Consider the following 23,020-nt stretch of genomic DNA (forward strand, 5'->3'; position numbering starts at 1 on the left):
TATCTAACTTATATATTGTAACTTGTGTTTAATGAGGTGGTGGCAATAGGCCAGTCCTTATGAATATCTTCACACCTTCTTAAGATGATAGATGGTCATGTTTGGTTTGGTATTTTCTGGATGAAGCCCGGCACAAGTTTGTGTTTCGCTGATGCTAATTTATCAGGTTTATACAAAGGAAATTAATGTTGCTGTAATGGTGTGGTTTTCCTTGACTCTTTGCACTCTTTGCATAATAACTCCAAGAATTATGATGATTATACACGTAAGTTTCTTCATTGCACAATTTGTAATTACAAACTAATTACTTTTTTTGCGATCTAAGTACGAACTGTCTCATAAATATAACATCCCTCCAGGTATACTGAAGGTCATCACAGACATGTTCCTGCCTCATATTGATTTGTCTGAGCTGGAAGATGAGTGCTTCTCCAAGATCGTACCAAAGGTATACAAATTTAAAAAACATGATGAATGCATATTTTCATTTCTTTACTAGCATTTGTTAATTAACGCAGAATGAATGAAGATCATGGGAAAAGCCCAAATGATTTGTAGATATAATTAGAGTTGTCTTGTGAATTACTATTCATTCACACCTTTTTTAAATGTGTATTGCAGTATTGATTTGTCTTTGTTATCGTCACAAATGTCTGCAGGTGGGGACCATGTTTGAAAGCATGGTCAAAGAACTCGTGGACCAAGTAGGAGGGCTGTCCAGTCAAAACACTGAGCTGGTTGCCTTACTAAGAAGCATTCTGCAGGTACAATTATTATTGCTGTCTTAGTTGTTACATAGAAAGGCTGTGTATTTTTAAATGGTACAATTAGTACCATACACGTTTAGGTTATGTATGATATTTATTTCTGAAAAACATTATTCTTACTTCTTTCCAAACCAATATTTTGACAACATCCTGCTTTCTATTTCAGGCAATGGTGCAGATAATTGATGCCCTATCCACTTGTGTGCGTCACATTGGCACATTTGAGGAAGTCCCTGACTTCTATGCCATCCGCTCGTTACCGCCTTGTATCATGAAAGTTCTGAGCGAAACCTTTCAGCACTACAAGGTTGGCCTGTTTGTTTGATCAGAGTACATTTTAACTCTCCAATCTGCTATAGTTATGGCTGAATGCTTCTTATTTTTAATACTATTATTATTTATTACATTTTTTTATTTAAAACAAAAATGTGAGAATTTATCCTTGCTTATTTTGACTATATTGAAATGGGTAAAATGTATTTTAAATTGGTGATTAGTGATTCCAAAGTGCAGGGGACACTGAATAAAAAAACAAACATTCACAGCACAGACATGTCTACAAGGACTCGTTTACACTACATTACATGTCATTTAGCTGACGCTTTTATCCAAAGCGACTTACAGTCATGTTACATTCATACACTGTAGACACAGCTACAGAGAACAATTCAGGGTTAAGTGTCTTGCTCAAGGCTAGGCTCACATCGACTAGGGCTGGGATTGAACCACCAACCCCCTGATTGAAAGACAGACCTGCTAACCACTGACCCACAGTCGCCCAGTCGTTTGAGCTTCATCCTCAGTTTCCTCTTTCTTGTTTTTGGAAATATTTTATTACCGGAAGTATTATTTGAGCTCAAGATGACCTCATTAACTGCAAATTGGTGATGAGCATCTTTCTGTAGCATGAAACACAATCACTTAGGAATGCGAGGGAACATGAAATCCAGTCACACATTAATTTAAATCTATCTATTAAAAAAACCTTTTTTTATGTGTATGAAAAATCTATAAAAATGAAAATAACGACTTTAAGCATACTCTGCGTGTTGTCCTCAGGAGAGGAAGGTGGTTTACCGTGGCCATCTGTTCCTGGTGGAGGACCTGCTGGACGGACTCTTCAATGAGGCTTGCTCCCTCCAGAAGGGTCTGCTGGAGAAGATGTACAGCATCTTCCAGGACTCCTTCGGTGGCGACAGTGTTCCTGACCCGCCGGTGACTGCTGTCATGTCCCAGACAAAAAATTATACTTTGGACTAACCTAAAAAAAAAATCCCTCTAATTTGTTATATATTATTGTTGTATATTTTTGATTTGGTTGAAACCAGAAATGTTGATTAAATATAAAGTAAATAAATTACATTCATACAAAGTAAAATGTTTATTAAGTCATTTTTTTCACTTCGGTACAACTTCATTTTTTAATTTGGAAAAACCTAATATTTTTTATTATATGAAAGCAAAGATTTTACTCTAATTTTGTTACACCTAAATGTATTAGTTTTTCTCAAATTATATTTTTGATTTGGTTGAAACCTAAAATTTAAAATGAGATAAAAATCAAAATATTACTTTTGAAAAAAGACCAAAAAATTACATTTACATAAAGTAAAATAATTAATTATAAAGACCAAGTTTTTTTTTTTTTTACATTGAAACAACTTTATTTTTCAATTTGGAAAAACATTATATTTTCTATTGCATACAGGCAACGTTTTTACTTCGGACTAATTTAAACACTAATTTGTTACAGGTTATTTTATTAATCTCAAATTACATTTCTGTTTTAGTACAAACTATCATTGCAATTACACAATAATCAGACATTTAATTTAGTCCAAAGTAAAAAAAGTTACTTTTTGTAGAAGAATATATATATTCTACAACTTAAAACTTTTACCATGGACAAAAGCAAAATTTGCTAGAGTATAAAACATTTTGTTACAATCAGTGTAATTTAGTTTACACTAGAAATAAAAACCAAAATATTGACAAAAGATCAACATAAATCTTAACATGAATAATATGGTTACATCTCTTAAATTGCTAGTGTGCAATCTTGGAACAAGGGTTTGTGCATAATGAGAGTTAAATCCTTTGTTATGCAATATTAAACATGTATAACAAACATGTATAACATGCATAACAAGTGTTTGTGCATAACCCACTGTAACAAAAACATTACCAGTGCTACTGAATTGTCGCGAATTTAGCATTTTTCACATTTTCAGTGTGCAGCATTAATAAAAAATGAAAATTTTTCAAACAAAGTCTCTTTCTTTTCCTTCCATTATCATGGAGTGTATTTGAATACAAGTTATATAACAGAACAAAAACACATGTTGTATCCAAATGTCTTTTCATTGGTCCAATATTTAGAGTTTGAGACTCAGAGTGCACACTCTGCGCGTCATCTTTTGGTTGTTTTTTTTGTTGAAATATTTCAACTTTGGCGAAAAATCCGGCCGAGGCGAAAGCCAATCAGCGTTGAGATGCTCCGCCCGTCATAACTGTCCTGCTGTTGTTGAATCATCAAAAAATGGAGGACAGTCATCGTAGCGGTTTGCGGACACCCCGAGCTCTTTAATACAACTACAGGTTAGCCTGAAGTAGCGCTGGAAGCAGCAGTCATCCAGACGCAGTTCCTGGAGAAGACGGTGAAATTCACCGAGCTGTGTGCGGCGAGGAGTGATGTTATGAACACAAATACGAGGGCGTCTAATGTGCTGACGTTTGTGGTATTTCCAGAACAAGTATAGAGTAGAAATAATGGTTATTTATTTCATGGTGGACGGCGGAAATTATAACAGTTTTTACAGAGACAAGCCACGGAGACAAGCCACACCCCTTTTTGCGTTTAACGCATCTGTGCATTGACTTTGCATGGGATCAACTCGCGTTTGGTGAGAATGCAGCACACGAATGAACACAACTTGTCGGGCGACTAAACTCACGCGAGTAAAGTGTTTGGTGTGAACGCAGCATAATGGAATGTTTTCCTTTGTCTAAAGCGTATGTAATTAAAGCAAAATGACTTACCAGATAGTCCTTGATAAGGTTGTCCCCATCTCCCCCAAGGTACACAATCAGGCACTTAAGCAGACACTCTTTTTAGATTCACCTCAAGGCTCTAGGTAAAAGCACACACGCACACAAAATTATAAAAATGCTAAATGATGCGGTCCAATTTGGCCAATTCACTGTAGACGCAAACACTATACAATGCACAAATGGGTACTTGGAGTTACAGTAATAGTGATTATGGGCTATTGCGATTAAGGAATTTACCCTGTTTATTGACTCAATAGTGAAAATGCTGAATTATTTGTTTCAAATTACTCAGTTTATCCGGATTTAAGCGCTATGTAAATAAGCTATTTTGTAAGGCTAGTATTAGGTACATTGTTATCTTTTAAATGACAAAGATGACCGTTTTAATAATTACATACTTAATTGTTAAATGCAGAACACAGAAGGGAACTGAGATGCAGACTTTTCTTTTCCAACTCTCGATAAAGAAAAAAACTAAACATGAAATGTGCCGCACTCACTTGACATTCGATCGGATGGTCAATAGCAATATTGCACTTTTTGCAAGGCCGTAATGTACACACGCTTTGAGCAAACCATTTTAAAGACCTTTGAAACTAAAAAGATTAACGTAATGCATCTGTCAGCAGGTAATCTTTGACGCCAAAGTCGTAAGCAAAGCAAAGGGTAACTTCTTGATTAGTTTAGACTAGGGTTGTCACGATACCAAAATTAAAACTTCTATAACTATCTGCCATAAATATCACGATACCCGATACGATACCGCAAATACGATACTGGTATATTTATCTATAATAGTAATAAATAAAACATCTGTATGGTTCCCTTTTTACCATCTTGTTCCTGCCCAGCTTTTTGAACACTTAACAAATGGCATTAATATTAGCCTACAGCAAGATATTCATGAAAACTACATGGTGCCATCACAGCATTGATTATACACGGCTATGTAGGCCTTGTGTCTGTATCTGACCAGATGACTACATAGTTCTTTCATAAGTATGAACAATTGTAAAGTTCATATTTTATCTCAATTCATGGAATAATTGTTTTTTTCCTTCACAAAAAAAAAGAAGAAAAGAGAGATCCACCCTCAGGCTCCAGCAGCATGTAGCCATTTTGCATCAATTGTGTTTTATTTAGTACACGTGTGTGCATTGTGACCTCATGATCATATAGGCTGGTTGTTAAACTAGGCTAAGGCTACTCATGTTAGGCTATGTGGGTGAGCTTAATGTGTGCACCATATTTATAATCACATTTGATTACCTGTCGTTCTTTGAACTCTTTGAAAAGTTTGGGGTCTGAAAGGTGCTTTGCCATGTTTGACGTGTTGCCTCCCTGCATCTGAGAGGCTTTGAAACACTGTCTGCAATGTTATGCTAATTTAATAAAGTATCGCTACTAAAAATATGCAAAACCGTATCGTTTTGAACGTACTGGTACCACGGTACCTTTTTAGTATCGGTACACCGTGCAACCCTAGTTTTGAAGTTATTGGTGTTTAAAATTCTACAAATATAATAAATAAATATTGCAAAAATAGAAATGTAAAATGAACCTGCTATTTAAATGTCATGTAATGTCCACTACATGACAATTGAAATTACAGACTAGATTCGTAAGTATACATTTGTGGTAAATTCAAGGTATTCTCTGAAGTGCTGAAATTATATTTTGGGTTTGTCATTCCCATTTAAAAATACATGAAAATGTTGACAGTTGTCATATTGTGACCAAATTTAGCAATATGACTACAATTTCAGACCGCTACGGGAAACGGCAGCAAACCTGTAAGCAAAGGAAAGAGAGAAATAATGTTTTTTGTCAGAGCACTATCCATAATTGTCACTCCAGACACATTTATTAATTAGGCTTTAGACATACTGGAGGTATTGTACTATACTGCAAAAATAATGACAGCTGAAAGAATGAAATATAATTCTGTTCCTCATTATTAGTACTAATAGAGGTGTACTGAGACACTTATCTGCATCTGTTCAATCAAACAAAATCCCCCCCCCACCCCAGTGGATAAAGATAGGGTTACTGGCTTAAATACAATGTAAAACATCCATTATTTTAATTATCCACTAAAAACCACAGACTCCAAGCTTCATTTTGTTGTATAATTTGTGGTATTTGAAAGAAATTAAAGTTGTCGCCACACTGCGAAAGTACAGTGCCTGAACAGAAAAGCACATGGCTAATTATTATGCAGAATGACGTTGCTGACATGGCGGAAGAACATAGCAATTGCTGTGGCTCTGTAACCATGTGGGATGTGGATGCCAAGCAGCAGGCATTACTTAACGCGACGTTAGCTAACGCTAACGCTAACGCTAACGCTAACGCTAACGCTAACGCTAACGCTAACGCTAACGCTAACGCTAACGCGACGTTAGCTAGCTAACGCTAACTCAGGTTACAGCCTGTCTGGAACTGGTTATGGACCAGGTACAATTCTCCATTAAGAATACATTAACATTTCATTAAAAAAAGCTTAATTGTAATAATACCATACAGAACAAAGAAATAAAACAATTCAATGCATGATTAAACTGGACCGAAAACCTGTCTCCAACTTCTTTCCATTTATTTTATTATAAATAAATATTAATTATTATAGTTTATTCATATGTTGCTTTTTCATATTTATTCTGTGCTAAGATAATGAACTTACTTAGATACTTAACCAGTATGGAACCTGCCATGCATGTATAGTCCTTACAATTGACTTCCACCCATGGTCATCAGGTGCTGGAGTAGGAGGGCTTCCTAGTGCAGGAACCAGAGGTGTCACTGGAGGCTCGGGTGAGTTGCTTGTTTATAATGGAAAATAGTGAAGAAGCTCTTCTGGGGTTTTTAAGTGTTTGACTGATTTCTACATATTAATACTCACTTAACTGCTCAGATAATGAAACTATATATATATATATATATATATATATATATATATATATATATATATATATATATATATATATTAACACCTAACCTATATCCTTCCACTCAACCCAGTTTCCTTCAGATATTGCAACACCTTTCCTGCACCCAAGGTTAATGCATCCTTTAACTGTATTTCCTCTACTTCCAGCTTCCTCTTCCGCCTGTCTCTCTCCACTATGAACTTCTGGCAATGGCAAATGATGTGCTCTACTGTTTCCGGCATATTGCAGTGTTCACATAATCCTGTTGGGTGTTTATTTATTAATTGCATGGTTTTATTCAGCCTTGTGTGTCCAATCCTCAGTCGGGTTAATATATTTTCTTCCTCCCTTTGCCAACTTCCTTCTGAATAGCATAGCGATGTCTCCCTGTGCCTCCTACGTCCCAACTATGCTGCCATTCCTGTATAATGTTTCTTTTGATAATTGATTTAGTTTCTGTTTTGCTAAATAAAATGTCTGTCTTGTTGTCACAATCCAACGCTTTCTTCGCTAACGTGTCTGCTGCTTCATTTCCTTTTACCCCTCTATGTGCTGGCACCCACATGAACGATACCAGAATGCCCAAATGACTAAGTCGGAACAGTGTTTCGTACGCAACACCTGGCCTTAGTGTTCCTCTTGATTATATTGGGCTGTCTTCATTGACAGCCGTCCTACGCCCCCTAGTGGTGGGAGGTCCAACAAAACAAAAAGAAAACAAAATGGCTCTTACATTACATTACGTGTCATTTAGCTGACGCTTTTATCCAAAGCGACTTACAATAAGTGCATTAAACCATGAGTCCAAACTCAGAACAACAAGAATCAAGCAAGTACAATTTCTTCAATAACGTTAAACTACAGAGTACTATCCGTACGTGCCATTTAAGTGCTACTAACAGAGACTCTTACAGAGTCTATAAAAAGACTCATTCCCCCTTTCCCAGCTCCTCCTCAATAGATTACAGCCTCCAGCAAGTCAATTTCCCACGAGGAGCTTTAGCTGCTCAGGTTGCCGTGACAAAGGAGTGAAATACTTCCCTGTCCTCAAATGGGACGTCCCCAATCGGCTTGACTGACAAAGGAAACGGTGACGCATTATCCTTAACATTGAAGAACTATATCATCTTATCATGACTTTTCGCGTGATGCAATGAAATCAAATCAACAAGATGAGACAGCTGCATCGAATGTTTCATCAATATCTCAAGCACATTTTATGAAACACTGTCGCCGCTCAGAACAACAAGACTACACCTGACCTACAAAGGTCACTCACTAAAACACTTAACTCGTGTTGACATTTAAAATGAATATCATCAGCCAGTGAATCACTGAAATGTCCTTTCATGCATGTGTAACAGAAGAGATCTAGAATATGGTGTCGATGTGAGAGAGTCCACTGAAGTTGTGTGTCTGTGATTAATTTATTATAATGATTAGCATTAAATATATATTTTCTTTCACTAAACTGAAAATGAACATTAAAGCTGTGGGCACACAGACATGCTGTGTGCCCACGACGATGATGATTATACACCTGTCATCTCCGTGTATAGAAATGTTCAACTAGATTAGAGTGGGAGAAACTCCATTAAATGATAGCAAAGCACTTATACAACAGCATGGTATGGTTAAGGTATGGTTATGATGTTTGAATAGACTCCGATTTTGGATATGAGGACTTACACCATCAGCATATTGATTAACTCAATCAAATTGGAGAATAATACATTTCATAAAAATAGAACACTTTTTCACTGGACCATTTGAAAATAACTGTGATTCTGTATGAAAGCAATAAAAATTTACTGTGAGCTAAAAAGTGAAAATGAGCTATTTCACAAAGTGTGTCGACAATAATTTGATAATTGTGAAAAGCTGTAAAGGAACAAAGTAACACACACAACATCATAACACACATTTGAGAACCACTCAGAGCTTTCTTGATATTGACCAGGAGAATTATTGCGTGTTAGCATAATGTTAAGTGTGTAATTACCATCTCATGGACCCCCACGTGAACCCACGAGGTAGAGGTAGGCTGTGAAACGGAGTGCTTTAGGACCATGAGGAGCGCGGTGTTGAGAGAGGCCGTCCCTGTGGAGGAGAGCATGGGAGAAGAGTAGTGGAGCGTCGTTTTCTGTCGTAGTGGAGCGTCGTTTTCTGTCGTAGTGGAGCGTCGTTTTCTGTCGCTGCCGCGCGCCGATCTGCTGCCGCTCAAGTGTTGCATGCTGAAGAGCTTTGAGGAGGATGATAGGATGAAGGTTGGAATTCTGAGGGGCGATGAAGATGAAGATAAGAGTGGTAATTATGAATGAGACATCACTGTAATGTCCATTTGTGGGGAGCTTTAAGTGTTTTCTCACAAGTCAGTTACAGGCTGAGCTGTCATTATATTGTCTGCTATGACATCATTTTAATTTGGATCTTTTAAAGAATCTTGAATCGATCTTATTTCTGTCAGATAATCATATAAAGATATGTTCGTTCTGCTACACCCCCCCCCCCCCCCCCACACCCCACACCCCACACCCCCTCTTTAAAGATGTTTGACGGAGAGTGGCACAGCTGAGGTTCCATCTGCAGCCTTGCTGAGGAAAAGAGCAGCTGCAATCACTGTGTTGCTTTGAAAGCTGACATTTAATTAGCAGGGATCTTCTTGATCCAACATTTTTTTTAGCTCCGGTCCTGATGCTGATTTTCTGAATCAAAAGCTCTGACTTGATGCTGTTTTTATGCTCTTATTTTACAACTTAACGTCTTATATGTGTCTCCAGTGCCAAGGGGTTAGTGGCATCATCCTCGTCACCATGGTTACCAGTTTTATGTTGGTGTACAACAACAGCGGCTCTGGTGACCGATCATCTTCCTCATCATCACTATCGTCACAGCGTTTAGATGGTTCTGCTCCGTCCACGAAAAAGCCAGAGAGACCGCAGCGACTCCCAACACCAACACTTGAGGGGTACACAGGTGTCATGGATCATAAGGTAAATATACACCACCTGTGATATGTCTCCTTCTGCCATTTCATGATGCACTGCACAGCGATGATGTCTAATATAGCTACACGTAAACAGCAAGGAGGCCAGATGGAGGAGGCACATCTGTATGATAATTCATTTGAGCAAACAGGGCCTGAATGCCATTTTATTGTATTTGTCTTCTTTGAAAATAACCAAAATCTCTTCAACTTCCAAAGAAATAAATGATGCAGAAAAGTGGTGCTGGTTGGTTCACCCATTACCACAGAGATAACCCTCAGCTTGGTTGTGTTCAATCAAACACAATGGCAGTGTTTGGGGTGAGGGATCAGGTTCTTGTCGGGGCATTAGGTGCCTGCATGGAGACTGAGATTTGGAGTAATAGCATAGGCCAGCAGTGGAGATACAAGGAAAAGAATGGGAGTATATATAGGAGGGAAAACCAAAGGTGTAGGGCATAAGGAATTAAGGAGGCAGAGGAGTGGCTGAGGGCAGGTGAAGGGAATGAGTGATTAGCAGACACTGGGGAGACAGACACAAAACTAACAGGGTTACAGACAGTGTCTGTCCTTTAAGATGACGGTAGTAACCTTACTCTCGTCGTTCTACATCAAGGAATTTAGCACGGGGATATATTGTGTGTGACATATTTGTGTCGAGCACCCACCCCTTGAAAACAACATTGATTGTTTTGACACGTATTCCACATAACACAAAGTGCACTTCATCTGTATTCAGCTGCCATCCAGCAGAGAGTCGAGCATGGAGATGTAGGGCTCAGAAGATGTCTTTTTGAAGCCTGTGGTGCTGCCCTGGTTACAGAGAGAACTGTAAAATCCTCTTCTGTGTGTTTGACTTGTGTACATGTCCATATAGCCTCCTCACAGCTGAATGCGACATCCAGGTTTTTCGGTTTGGCTCACACAATGATTATTTGCGTTTGCTTTTACATTTGATTTAAGAGCAAAGCCCTCTGAATGTGACACGTTTTATTTTGTAGCAATCTCTATTAATAAGGAAAAGATACAGAATGAAATAGGAGTTAATTACAGGTTTATTGTCCCCTGTAAGATTATAACAATAACAATTAAAACAGGATGGATTTCTACTTGTACGGCTCCTCAAGACATCAGCGCTGTAATATTATGCTATAAGCGCCACAGCCAGTGTTATTGTAATGCAGAGGCCCATCATTCAGAAGGCAAAGCGGTGTTACAGACAGATCATTCACCCCTCAATGAGAAAGATAGCATTCCACTCAAAGCCCATTGCTCAGGCAGCTCCACTCAGGAGAGGATTTGGAAGGAAAAAAGTGTTGTTACATTTCACCGTGCAGTGATTAATGATCAGTGATATGAGAGTGTGAGAGCAATGTAGGTTTTGGAGAGAGGTTTCATTCTGGATGAGGCTTCTTGGACTTCTTGACTTTGCCAGATTCTACATTCAGGGCTCCTCTGGCGACGTCCCTTTAAAGGCAATGAAAAATATGTTACCACGGCTCTTAAGAGAAATGAGCATTTGAAGTCTTTTTTTGTCGGCACTACATTATTCCGAAATCTTTCATGTTCGTCCGCTTCCTCTTGGCTGGCAGCTGACTCATGATGGATCCACGCTGCGACACTATCATGCTGCTTAGTGTCACCTCCCGTGGGGCTTCCAGCTCTTTCTGCTGCCCTCCGACAGAGCCGGGAATTGACTAACCAGAGCAGACCTGCTGTAGGATCTGTGGAGTGGGTGCATCGGTCTGTATTGTTTCCCTCAGGGTCATCTGAGGTCCACTGCTGCGGCTGGAGGGAGTCTTGGACTCATACAGGGTTACACACTCTGCTCTCAGCTCTGGCACACACATGCAGACAACCCGCATGCAAATGCCCAGACATGTTGTCAAAATGTTATGCCCTCGTCAGAGCCAGGGAAGCTTTGAAAATGCAAGAGGAGCTCTATCTAATGTACCTGCTGTACCCTGTTTATGGTCCATATCAACTCTTGTGCATATCTTGTCTGCATGGGGTTGGTGATGGTGTGTGGCAAAAGGCGTCAGCGAAGCACCCAGCACACATCAATCACTAAGACCGTGCTACTTCATTTGGCTTTTCCTTCTCAGAGCAAGGCTGTTGAAAGACATTTATTTACCGTGAGATCCGACAAAGTTATGGTGTACGTTGACTGTATGTGGGATATTTTGAGAGTCTCAGTGTTCGTTATGCTCCTCTGTCTGCCTTCTGCAATCTCTGCAGGTTTTTGTGAGATGTCCTCTAACATTTTCTTTTTTTTCTTTGACAAGCTACAGTAATTAGAGCTGCAGCGTTGAATAGACTCTTTCAAACACACACACATTTGAGTTTGAACACCTAGACAGCCTCTCTGTTCTTCTGCTTCATTCCTCATCTTCCCTCTCTATGATGCTTTGCCAATTCCAGTTAAAGAGATGTTGACCTTTGAAGAACTGTCGGCAGAATCAGTCTACTATGGTCTTTGTACGCACTAATCAGAAAGTCTGTGTGGGAGCATGCATGTGGATTGGGGGCCTGTGCCAGTTTATGATGTACCTACTTATTATGGGCAATACCTCTCCGTGCCTTTCACAGCCTGCAATGCAGGCGGCTCTGGAGAAATAGGTGTCATTAGAAAGTCAATTATGCAAAAAGTATCTCCCATATACGCTGACCCCGTTCTATGTAAGATGTGCTCCACAATTGGTATGTTAAAGGTAAGCTGACTTAATGGATGAGGTTTCAGGATATGCAAATTGTAACTCTAGTCAAAGTGAGGGAGCACTCCTGGAAAAACTGAATCAAGTGTCGTCTTCAGACTTGCATTACATAGCCCAGTTTGTAGTCCTGCTTATATACGTATGAACAACACCTGGTATTAACATGTAATGTGTATCCGGGTAATGACATCCAATCCATGGGTCTTTGACCATTTCCGAATTAGTGTGGCTGATCCGATTGTGTAGCGATACCGCTGCGTTTTTCTTACGGTGAATGGCAAGAGCTGACAGGAAGTCATGAATATCATCTTCTTTCCGGTCATGGTGGAAACCAGCCAGACATTATTTCACTTCTCCCTATCAGTGTGCTGCCAAAGAGGCTGCGTACTCCGAGGTGCTGCCGTCCCTTTATCTCTGACTGAGGTTGACTGGAGCAAAAAGAAGAAAAGGACAGGCGCCTTTATTCCCTCAAATTGAGAACAGAAAATATGTGTTGCCAGCAGGAGCTAAATGAGATGTCAACTGTCAGGAGGGTTTCAATGTAACTAATTACTATCTGAGGAAAGAAAGCAGCTCTGATTATTAAACTTCACACCACACAACCGGTGCCACTTCATGCACCTCGGCTCTCCGTTGAGCCGTTAGCCTAATTCTGTATGCCTCAGAAAGTGTGCAGCTACTGTCATGGTAACGATCAACATCTAAATAAGTAAGAAAATACTGCTGAGTCTTCATGATTGCACACTACTGCTCACATCCGAGGATGTTTGACATCAAGGAATAAGCCTGTTAATATTCTATATTTTTGTTATTGTCAACAAATCCCATAAAAGTCTTGTGTGTGTACTTGATAACAAAAAAGAAGCTGCAAGGCCTCAGTTGTCTGTGTAGCCAAAGCTGATTGTGTCTTATTGCGCTGAGCCACAGATCTCCCTTGATGCAATGCTTCACTGGGTGACACGTTGCTTCGTCATGATGTGGCAATGCAGTTTATTTGGAGTCAACATTTCAGAGATAAACACACAGCAGCACATCAAATCTGCCGCTGAAAATAGTCCCCAACAAATGCACTAGTTACTCCTATTTGATTAACATTTTGTAAAATGGTAACATAAACAGATATGATATCTTTAATATAAATATGGCATATTTGATTTATCTGTATCTTTACATCTATAATGTTTGAAGCAATGAATGCATTGCTTCAAATATCTGTCCGATCCTTAGCAGTGCACTTGCCATGGACATTACTTTTTCACCGTATTGTGAAGACATTTCCCAGAACCTTGACACTCAATTTATACTGTGTGCTACTGTGTAATAGTAGCATAAACAGGAAGTGACTTTGGACAAAGCCATCTTCTTTTCATGGGATTTGTTAACAATAAGAAAAATATAAAAATGTACATTTTTTACAGTCATTACATGGTTAACAATGACAATAGGGCCATTTTTGTTCTTGTGCTAATGGCTCCTCTCTGACCTCTAAATAGCGCAGCTTTGCCAAGTATTTTAAACCTGTAGGTTTGTGCTCTCCACCCAGACAGAGGCTGGTGGATTGGAGGCTCTGGTGTAATATCAGAGGCTGACTGATGGGGTTTGCTCTGAAACCAATTATGATCCTGGGATCCCCTGGGAAGTGGATAAACAGGATCATACTGATGAGTCTGTGTGGGCGGTAATTGACTGGGACTGGAACCGGAGACGCACTCCGAACCGCTTCTTCCTCTTCTGCTGCTCTGAATGCCACGGCTCTCTTCTTAAACTCTTCATTTAATTCATATACAGACGACGGATCTCAACATACACAAACACACATGGTTAAAAACCTCACACAGTAAGTCTTCCTTCTGAAATGCAATATAGGAAATTATATTACAAAAATAACTAATTCATAGGACCGTGAATACATATACATCAAGGGCACTATTAGAAAAAAGGAAAAAAAAGGATATGAAAGGTTTATATATTTTTATATAATTAACAAGATCTGGTTGAAAAGCAACCCATTGAAATCTCCCCCTATCATAAGAGTGAGTATCTGAAATAATGTTTGGTATTGAGGAGAAAAAGGCATGTATAACATTTTCATCATCCCAGTTGGGAGAATAAATAGTTGCTTCTGTGTTATGTTTGTTGAAGAGTTCTCAAAGGCAAATCAAAAACAATTCTGCCGGCTTCAAAGAGGATGTCTGTATGAATAATTGCCTTTGCCTCTGGCCTCAGAATATATTCTAGAATGGTCTACTTTCCCTTCCAAATAATTATCAATACTTCTAATATCTCTATGACCTCCAGAAATGCTATGACTAGTTGAAGGTGGGTTGAAATGTGGTTCATTTGTAAATATTATTTGGTAACACTTTATAATAACTGCACGCGATTAAGCATTAGTATGAGTAAACATTTTAATAGCGTTGTGCAGTGACCCCGTTGCCTATCAACATAAGTTCACTATGGTTAATTTGAAAGGTTATTTATTCATACTATTGTAAATCTTAGTTCACTATGGTTGCTTCCAGGTTAGTTTGACGCATGTAATAAATAGACGCAATGTCCAGGGTTTTAATTTGAAAGGTTATTTATTCATACTATTGTGAATCTTTTCCACATGAACCAAAAAATGAAAGAAATCAAACCTGTTAGATTTTAAATGTAACTCGTGAGTTAAGCTCTGGGTTGACTTTATCCAGCATGTCCCCAAAGACTGGAGCAAACCCAAAGTCCTCATTGTCGGGCTGTAGAGATTTCTGTCTCTCTTCGTCCTGGTTCACCTTTCCCGTTATATTTTTTAAAATCTACTTTGTCCTTTGATCGGGAAATGTAAAGTGTTGTTTCAAAGTTGACTCGTTGCGTGGCGACTGTCTGCCGAGCATAGAAAGAGAACACGTGACATAAAGACACGTGAAGTAACCTACGATAGAGAGTGAGGAAGCAAAGGAAAGTAGTCTCCATTAATGGCGTCAGCAGTAAACACAGACGTTAGCTAACGTTGTTGCATCGGTTAGCAGCCTCGTTTAGTCGGGTCTTGCCTCTCGATGCTCATTTTAGTACCATAACAGGTAATGTTTAGAAACTATAGGGCACTCTAAATGTGTAAGGAGCGCATGTATAGACATCTTCACACTGCCATGACACCAGAAGGCTCTCTTTAGTCAGCGATCACACCAGAGTTCAACCAGGAAAGTGTTATCTTATGAGGTTGTGCATTATTGATCAAGGCGGACAACCCTCTGTCTGCATGAAAAAGTGCCTGCTGAGTGTCTGTGGGAGTCAGCAAGTGTTCGAGTGCTAATTGGTTCACAAACTAAAAGGACCTCTATGTTAATTCAAGGCTAATTAGTAAAAACATTTACCCGTAATATTCAATGCAGTACATTCATTCATTTGTTTATTCATTCAACAGTGTGTGGGTCACATCTTCAGCCGCCTGCCATCTGATATTTATTCTCCATCTGATCCTGAAAGCCCCTCTCTATGTGATACACCACGGGCTATAAGTGGCTATTTCCCAGCATCATCAAGCTGTCAGAAGCTCGGGGAGCTGACACTGAAGCTTCAGCATCGCTGTCAAGGACACTTTTAGTATTTCACAAGCACGTTAAACCACAACACTGTCCATGCAACCTTCAATTGCCTTTTCCTAGTTTAACACATTCCCTGACTTTAGAAGCTGCATGGGAGTAATTGTTTGGATGCTGCTGAAGGGAAAATGCACTCAATCTGTTGTATGTCAAGGAAGAAACAGCTAAAAGGACTGGGGTATTTCCCCCCCAGCTAAGGCAGGGTGGGTGTTTGTGCAGTGTAGCACGTCATTTGCTCCAGCCAACTTGTTATTGAGGGACGAAGTGTGGGAACACACACAGGACATGGTTTGTTTTGGGCAATGTGTAGAGCCTGTGACTGAGCAAGTGTGTGTAGAAGGGATTACAACTGGTTTTGAATCTTGAAACCTTTTAGACAGATGCAAAATCTTGCCAGAGAAACTTGATTGTTTAACATATCTGGGTCAACATCGAACTCTGCACAAAGATTTAAGGACATCCACAGACACCATCACCTTTACAGAAAGAGACACAGTACCACGCGCACACACACACACACACACACACACACACACACACACACACACACACACACACAGCTCATGACCTCAATTTTATTGCCAAATATTTCCAAAATCAACAACATTCCCATGAGCCTCAGCTTTAATTAGTTTTTAGTGCTAATTAGTAATTAGGATGCCAATACGTTTAATTAAGATGTTGAACATTGGTATGGTGAGCATGTCCTTTCTTTTTACTGCCTCTGATAATAGGTCATGCTGTCATTTATTAAAGGTTTAATGGCTTGATAAGACTATATACTCTGGATGGAAAAACAATCTGACCTTTAACCTTTCATCCATACAGCCTCTGAAGATGCACTGCAGGACTTGTGCCCTGGTGACCAGCTCCGGCCAGCTAACAGGGAGCAGGAGAGGTGAAGAAATCGACAGCTCTGATTGCGTAATCCGTATGAACGATGCTCCCAGTATTAGCTATCAGCAGGATATTGGGCGACGCACAAGCCTGCGTGTCGTAGCTCACTCCAGCCTGCAGAGGGTGCTGCGGAGCCGGCAGGAGCTGCTCAACGCCAGCCAAAACACAGTGTTCATCTTCTGGGGACCCAGCAGCTGCATGAGACGGGATGGGAAAGGCCACGTTTACAACAACCTCAGGCTGTTGAACCAGCTACTGCCCACACTTCAAGTCTACATCATTTCTCGGATCAAAATGCTAAAGTTTGATGAACTATTCAAAAACGAAACAGGGATTGACAGGTAAATGTCCACAGAATCCATCCTGTGTTTGAGGTTGCTCAAACAGATGTCATGCTTAGTTTGGATAAAAAAACAAATAAATTAAATAACCATAAATTAAAGGAAATCAGCACACAAAACGTGGGTTTATTATATTGAGATCACCCTAAACACCAGGCAAATTAATTAATTTTTATACTGAATATGACACCGATGCAAGTTTTCTTCCTTTAACACATGATAGCCACATGACTCTTTTCATATGTGGTGGGGGTACCTTGTTGACGCACCACTTGTTTTGGTCATTGAACACACACACCTCCGGTGTAGACGGTGTTCTTCCAACGCGTGGTTCTCTTTTCCAAAACTTAATATCGGTACCGATCCTTTTATTTACTCAAACTGTAACAAAAGTAGCTTATCCCAAATAAAACACCATCTGACTCACAGTCAATCATCCATGACCTCGCTGTCAGATTAGTCTACACTCAAATAGGCTCCATGTGGAGACCCACAGTGTCACTCATTGGTCAACATTGAAATGGCTCCATCAACCTCGACTGGCAGACTGAATATGAGCTCACAAAATAAGAGCCAACATCACTCCACAAACTCATTTGCATGTGAAGAGTAAGCCAACAGGAAGATAAGAGGATGTTGCATTTGAATTAAGAATCCAATCCCTACAGGCTTCAAACAAGTGTAATAATAAATGTCTTTCTCATTGATGTTTCTTTAATTGTTTCTTTTATTGTTTTATTGTTTATAGAATCAAAGAAAGTCTTTCTTATCTTTTTGCCTTCGTCTGTTTATTACTGAAAAGACGATCGATCAGATTCATTCTAGAATTATGGATTCAAAGCTTTAACCTGGTATCATTTGATCAGTTATAGTCTCTTGTAAGGAGTCAGTACCACCAACATATTTACTCTATATAAGTGTGGGTTTAGTAAATATGTTGATTTTCTCTCTTCTTCCAGAAAGAGATCCAATTCCTGGCTGAGTACCGGCTGGTTCACCATGGCGATAGCCGTGGAGCTGTGCGACAGGATCAACGTGTACGGCATGGTGCCACCAGATTTCTGCAGGTAGACTCAAATTATTTTGTTAGTTATCCGAGAATTGGGGAAGCTAAAAAGTACCAAAATATCAATACTACGTACTATTGGTGAACATAGCAGCTTGCTTAGCAGGCCAGTCTGTCATTTATATGCGAAAAGGAATGAGATTAAATTATGTTAATTTACTTTAATGTATGTCCACAACTTTTTACCTTAGCTATATGTCCACTTTATCAGATCCAGCCGATGCAAATCAAAATTAGTATTCATTTGTATTCTGGCCACCTGATATAAGTAGTTAGTCAAATATTCACTCACTTGTATCTGTTTTTGGTCTCCACCAACTGCTGAGGGAAATGCCTCGTCTCTTTAATGCACATATATAAGACATATTGATTATTTCAACTTTATTATCCCAAAGGGAACTTTGCCTTCCAATGAGGTGAAAAATATGAAAGAAAAACATCAAAAAAACACTCAAAGTTTAAAAGAGGAATAATAAAACAGTATATATATATATATATATATATATATATATATATATATATATATATATATATATATGCAAAATCACAATTACATAATTTAAGGTTGCATTAAATCCAATGTACTTCAAGTTACAGCATAACATTAAATCATACGAGTGCATTCCGCCACTATCATCTAGTTCTGTTATTCTTATTGGTGACCTCAAGTATTTCCCATCAAGCGCGTTCCTAAGAAGCTTCCATTTAAATGTCCCACGATGAGACTGATGTTTGGGATTCCACGAAAGTTTATTTTTAGTTATTTTCTCATCAATTACATTAGACATTCAAAGTCAGAAAACACAAAATTGTTAACCAACTTTGAAAAAGAAACTATAGGCAATGTCCCTTTTCATTATTTTCCTAGCAACAGTGTTCACACGGCCTCAACAGCCCAGAATATTGTGTGCTTGACTTTTCAGGTCAAAATACGACCTCACAGGTTTCATTTGAAGGCATCGTGATAAAATATACTTCATTTTATGTACTACTTTTTTTTTTTTTTTTTACAAATGGCAACATATTTCACAGACATTTCACAAATATATTAATAGATATTATATTTACTAATATAGGGAAACAAAGTAAGGACAACTCCACCAAATAACCAACCAAGTAATCAAATATCACTATATACATTGATTTTTTATTAATTCATCTGACAGACAGACAGTAACATCGTGCTTTTTGTTCAGACGCTCTCTGCACCATCCTGATTCATTCATAAATTATACATCCAAGAATCCAATGAATTCCTCATCCTCGGGACGTTTTAGTTTGTCACTTCCTGTTTGAGCAAGTGGGACAACTAGTGCATGAAATGTGGGTCGGGTTCCTTCTCTTCTGTAGCAGCGCCTTCAACTCCACACATGGGTGCATTTCCACATAACAAAGTACATCTTTAATGGTGTCCTCAACTTGTGATGCCGATTGTTCATTTAAACCCTGCAGTGACATCGACGAGAGTCTCTTGTTGCCATGCAGTCGGGCCGCTGAATGACTGATTTGTGATTTCAGCACCAGAGGAAATGTTCATCTCCAACATTTCTCACAAGAAAAACAACACATTTCACCGGATAGGTTTAGAAATGCAAAGTACAGTCGTTTAATATGCTCCAGGTCCACTGGATGTAGCAGAATCATTTGGTAATGTTCTCACATGGATCTACGACGGCATAAAAGACACTTTGACACATTTAGATATTCAGAGAGAAATGCAGGCCAGATTGAAGTGAGTCTCAGTCTTCTACTGAGCTTGGCGTGACCGTGAATATCAGAGGAATAAGATGGTGAATAATAAACACATCTGTGAGCCCAGATTCGTCTGATCTTTCTTTTTTTCTTCTTTGTTCTCTCTCTCCCTTTCTCCCCCACTGGGACTCGCTGTCTCTCCCCCACCCTCGTCTCATAATCATCCCTCCCTCTTTGACTTCCATGCCTTTCCCCCCTTTGCTCCTCTCCTCGGCTCTCCCGTGCAGATCCTCCTCTCATCCCTCTCTGCCGTATCATTACTACGAGCCCTCGGGGCCCGACGAGTGCTCCATGTATCTCTCCCACGAGAGGAGCCGACGAGGAAGCCACCACCGCTTCATCACGGAGAAGGCCGTGTTTGCAAACTGGGCTCGAACCCTCGACATCCACTTTCACCAGCCGGACTGGAAGCCCGCCGCCGTGAACGGCTCACACGCTCCGGTTCCAGCCGGATCCTGAGATTCACTCCAGAGACAATCCCCAGAAGTGTGGAAGAATATGTGTTAGTCGGTTTCCAGATTCCCTCTCTGGACGACATGAATGCACGAGACGGTGCGGGACCGAGCGAGCAGCTGCTGGGGCTGCTAAGCACGGCCTGAGCTGCTTGGCAGGATGGCATCAGTGCACAATGGCAGCACAAAGCCCCGACAATGTTTTGGAAGTGTGACTACAATAGGATGAATTTCATACTGGGATCAAAGCCATGGAGGTTGGCTCATGTGTTGTTGTTTTTCTGCTTTAACGACACTGTAGCTGTCAGAGAGGAGACAGACAATGAGGCTGCAAGAACTGCAGCAGGAGCGATTCATTTTCATAAACTGAGGACATGTCCTCATTATTTCTTTCTGGGAATGTGACAGTGTTATTGATCTGAGTTTAAACCTTTTCAATTACACACACATTCATGTAATTGTCACTTTTAGAGATCAGAAATGGAATTTTTCTGGACACATTTTCACCTGTAAAATAGAGACACTATCTAATTTCGAGACCAAAAAATGAAAGTTACAGTAAAGGAACGTTTGAAATGTATTAAATGAAATACAATTAGACAAAAATCAGACATTTTGTTGTTGTTAGTCACATTATTTAGACTCTTGCCATCAATATTTCTGGGATCCTGGTGGTAAAATGTTGCATAAAAAACATGAAACATTTATTTTGTTCACATAATTTTGTCACACGCTGAAAAAGTGTAGTAATTTGATCTGAATTGAGATGGATTTAAAAAACAAATGTAATCCTCCTTAAATCATATCTAGACTCGATCTAGATTAAAGGGACGTGTTAATAAGTCATTATTTTGTTCTCCTGCTCCTCCCAGAAAGCCCTGTGTGTTTGATCCTGGGGGACACGATTTGTCCCGTTACTAAAAGTCAAAAGTCTGAACAAGCCCTCGAAGGCACTTCCTCTGTAATATTCATAGAAGCAATTACATCAGAGCGTTTCAAGTCCTGACCCACAGGCCTCGCCGCCTCTTCAGCATACAGAGGGGAGCTGCTTGTTAGCGAGGGATTACAACGGGCTATCCAACCGTATCTCCAGGGTGAGGGGAGCAGCAAGACTATTGCAGAATTCAAAAAGTATCATCCTGCAGAGGGGCCTGGAAAAAAGAAGAAGAAAAAAGGCTTCATGTTGTAATTCTCCCTGAGAAAGTTCATGCAGTGCTTGAGTAACACACTAACTGGCTGCTCCTGAGATCTGTGCTGTGTGCTCTGCACAACAATTACTAACTAACAGGTAGAACGGTTGGATCTCAAACACTTCCTAAGGACGAGCTGGCTAAACCATGAGTACAAATCAGAACAACAAGAATCAAGAAAGTACAATTTCTTTAATAAAGTTAAACTACAAAGTGCTATCAGTAAGAGCCATTTAAGTGCTACTAAAGTGCTACCACGGCGCTACCTTCCCTATTCAAGGTATAGTCGAAAAAGAGTTTTAGTTTTAGTATGCGACGGAAGGTGTAGAGACTTTCTGCTGTCCTGATGTCAATGGGGAGCTCGTTCCACCAATGAGGAGCCAGGACAGCAAACAGTCGTGACTTTGTTGAGTGTTTAGCTCGAAGTGAAGGAGCTACAAGCTGATTGGCAGAAGCCGAGCGAAGTCTTAAGCACAGGCTCGAGGCAACCTCAGGATTTTCATTCACCTCGGAAACCTGAGGAGACGAAGGAGCTCGGAGCCAGAGGGGCGTCACAGGCCTTTTAACGAAGTCTGCCTACGAGCGCCTCTTCATGCTATGCTAAGCTAGGCTAACCAGTTTACCGTGCAAATATGACTGTGGAGTCAATTTTATCATCTCTAAGAAGCAATTTCTATTCCTTAAAGCTTCAGCCCCCTCGATACAAAAAAGTGTGTGATTTTTAAGAGAACATCAAGATAAAGAATGTATCGGTTCTCAAAATCCACATTTTCGATTGATATCAAATGTGTCTTTAGATCGTTATAACATTCAACATATTCAGCAAAAAATAATTAGGGATTTATGAATAAAAGAAACTTGATATTGCCTATAGATCCCCCTCGGGGATTTTACAGCAGCATTTAATATAAGACTAAACTAATTTACTACTTTACAATATGACATAAAACACAGAATCAGACTGTCAAAGGTTTTGATCAACAGAGCAATACATAGTGACATTATAATGTTGTTCCCTATTTAAAAACAATGACTTTTGAGGCACTATTGATAGTATTTAATTCCTATGAGGATAGTGAATGTTGGGCTCACTTCTGTCTTAAATCTAAGGTTTTTTTTGTTTTTATTAGTCAAATTTGAATGACAGTATTATGAAAGATCTCTCCACGTTCTCAGTGCATTTGCCACCAAAGTGCAACCAAAAGGGTGCCCATGACCCAAATTCGTTTTTGAATCCGCATGCACCGTGGGGAGAAGGAGGGGGAGGGGGAAGATGAGCTTGGACGACCC

General features: G+C 39.6%; 2 protein-coding genes across 2 annotated transcripts; both read left to right on the forward strand.

Annotated features, from left to right (window-relative positions):
• Positions 1-237: 237 nt before the first annotated feature.
• LOC117729410 (uncharacterized protein C1orf112 homolog) lies at positions 238-2,027 on the forward strand. The gene is made up of 5 exons (XM_034530421.1): positions 238-265; positions 360-448; positions 660-764; positions 934-1,074; positions 1,827-2,027. The coding sequence occupies exons 2-5, from the start codon at positions 383-385 to the stop codon at positions 2,025-2,027; spliced, it is 513 nt and encodes a 170-aa protein (XP_034386312.1). The 5' UTR covers positions 238-265; positions 360-382.
• A 6,922-nt stretch (positions 2,028-8,949) lies between these two features.
• On the forward strand, positions 8,950-20,547 carry LOC117730181 (alpha-N-acetylgalactosaminide alpha-2,6-sialyltransferase 5-like). The gene is made up of 5 exons (XM_034531759.1): positions 8,950-9,055; positions 9,529-9,741; positions 16,861-17,270; positions 18,230-18,337; positions 20,316-20,547. The coding sequence occupies exons 1-5, from the start codon at positions 9,035-9,037 to the stop codon at positions 20,545-20,547; spliced, it is 984 nt and encodes a 327-aa protein (XP_034387650.1). The 5' UTR covers positions 8,950-9,034.
• The last annotated feature ends 2,473 nt before the right edge of the window (positions 20,548-23,020 follow it).

This window comes from Cyclopterus lumpus, chromosome 4 (genome assembly GCF_009769545.1).
Source record: "Cyclopterus lumpus isolate fCycLum1 chromosome 4, fCycLum1.pri, whole genome shotgun sequence".
Lineage (NCBI taxonomy): Eukaryota > Metazoa > Chordata > Actinopteri > Perciformes > Cyclopteridae > Cyclopterus > Cyclopterus lumpus.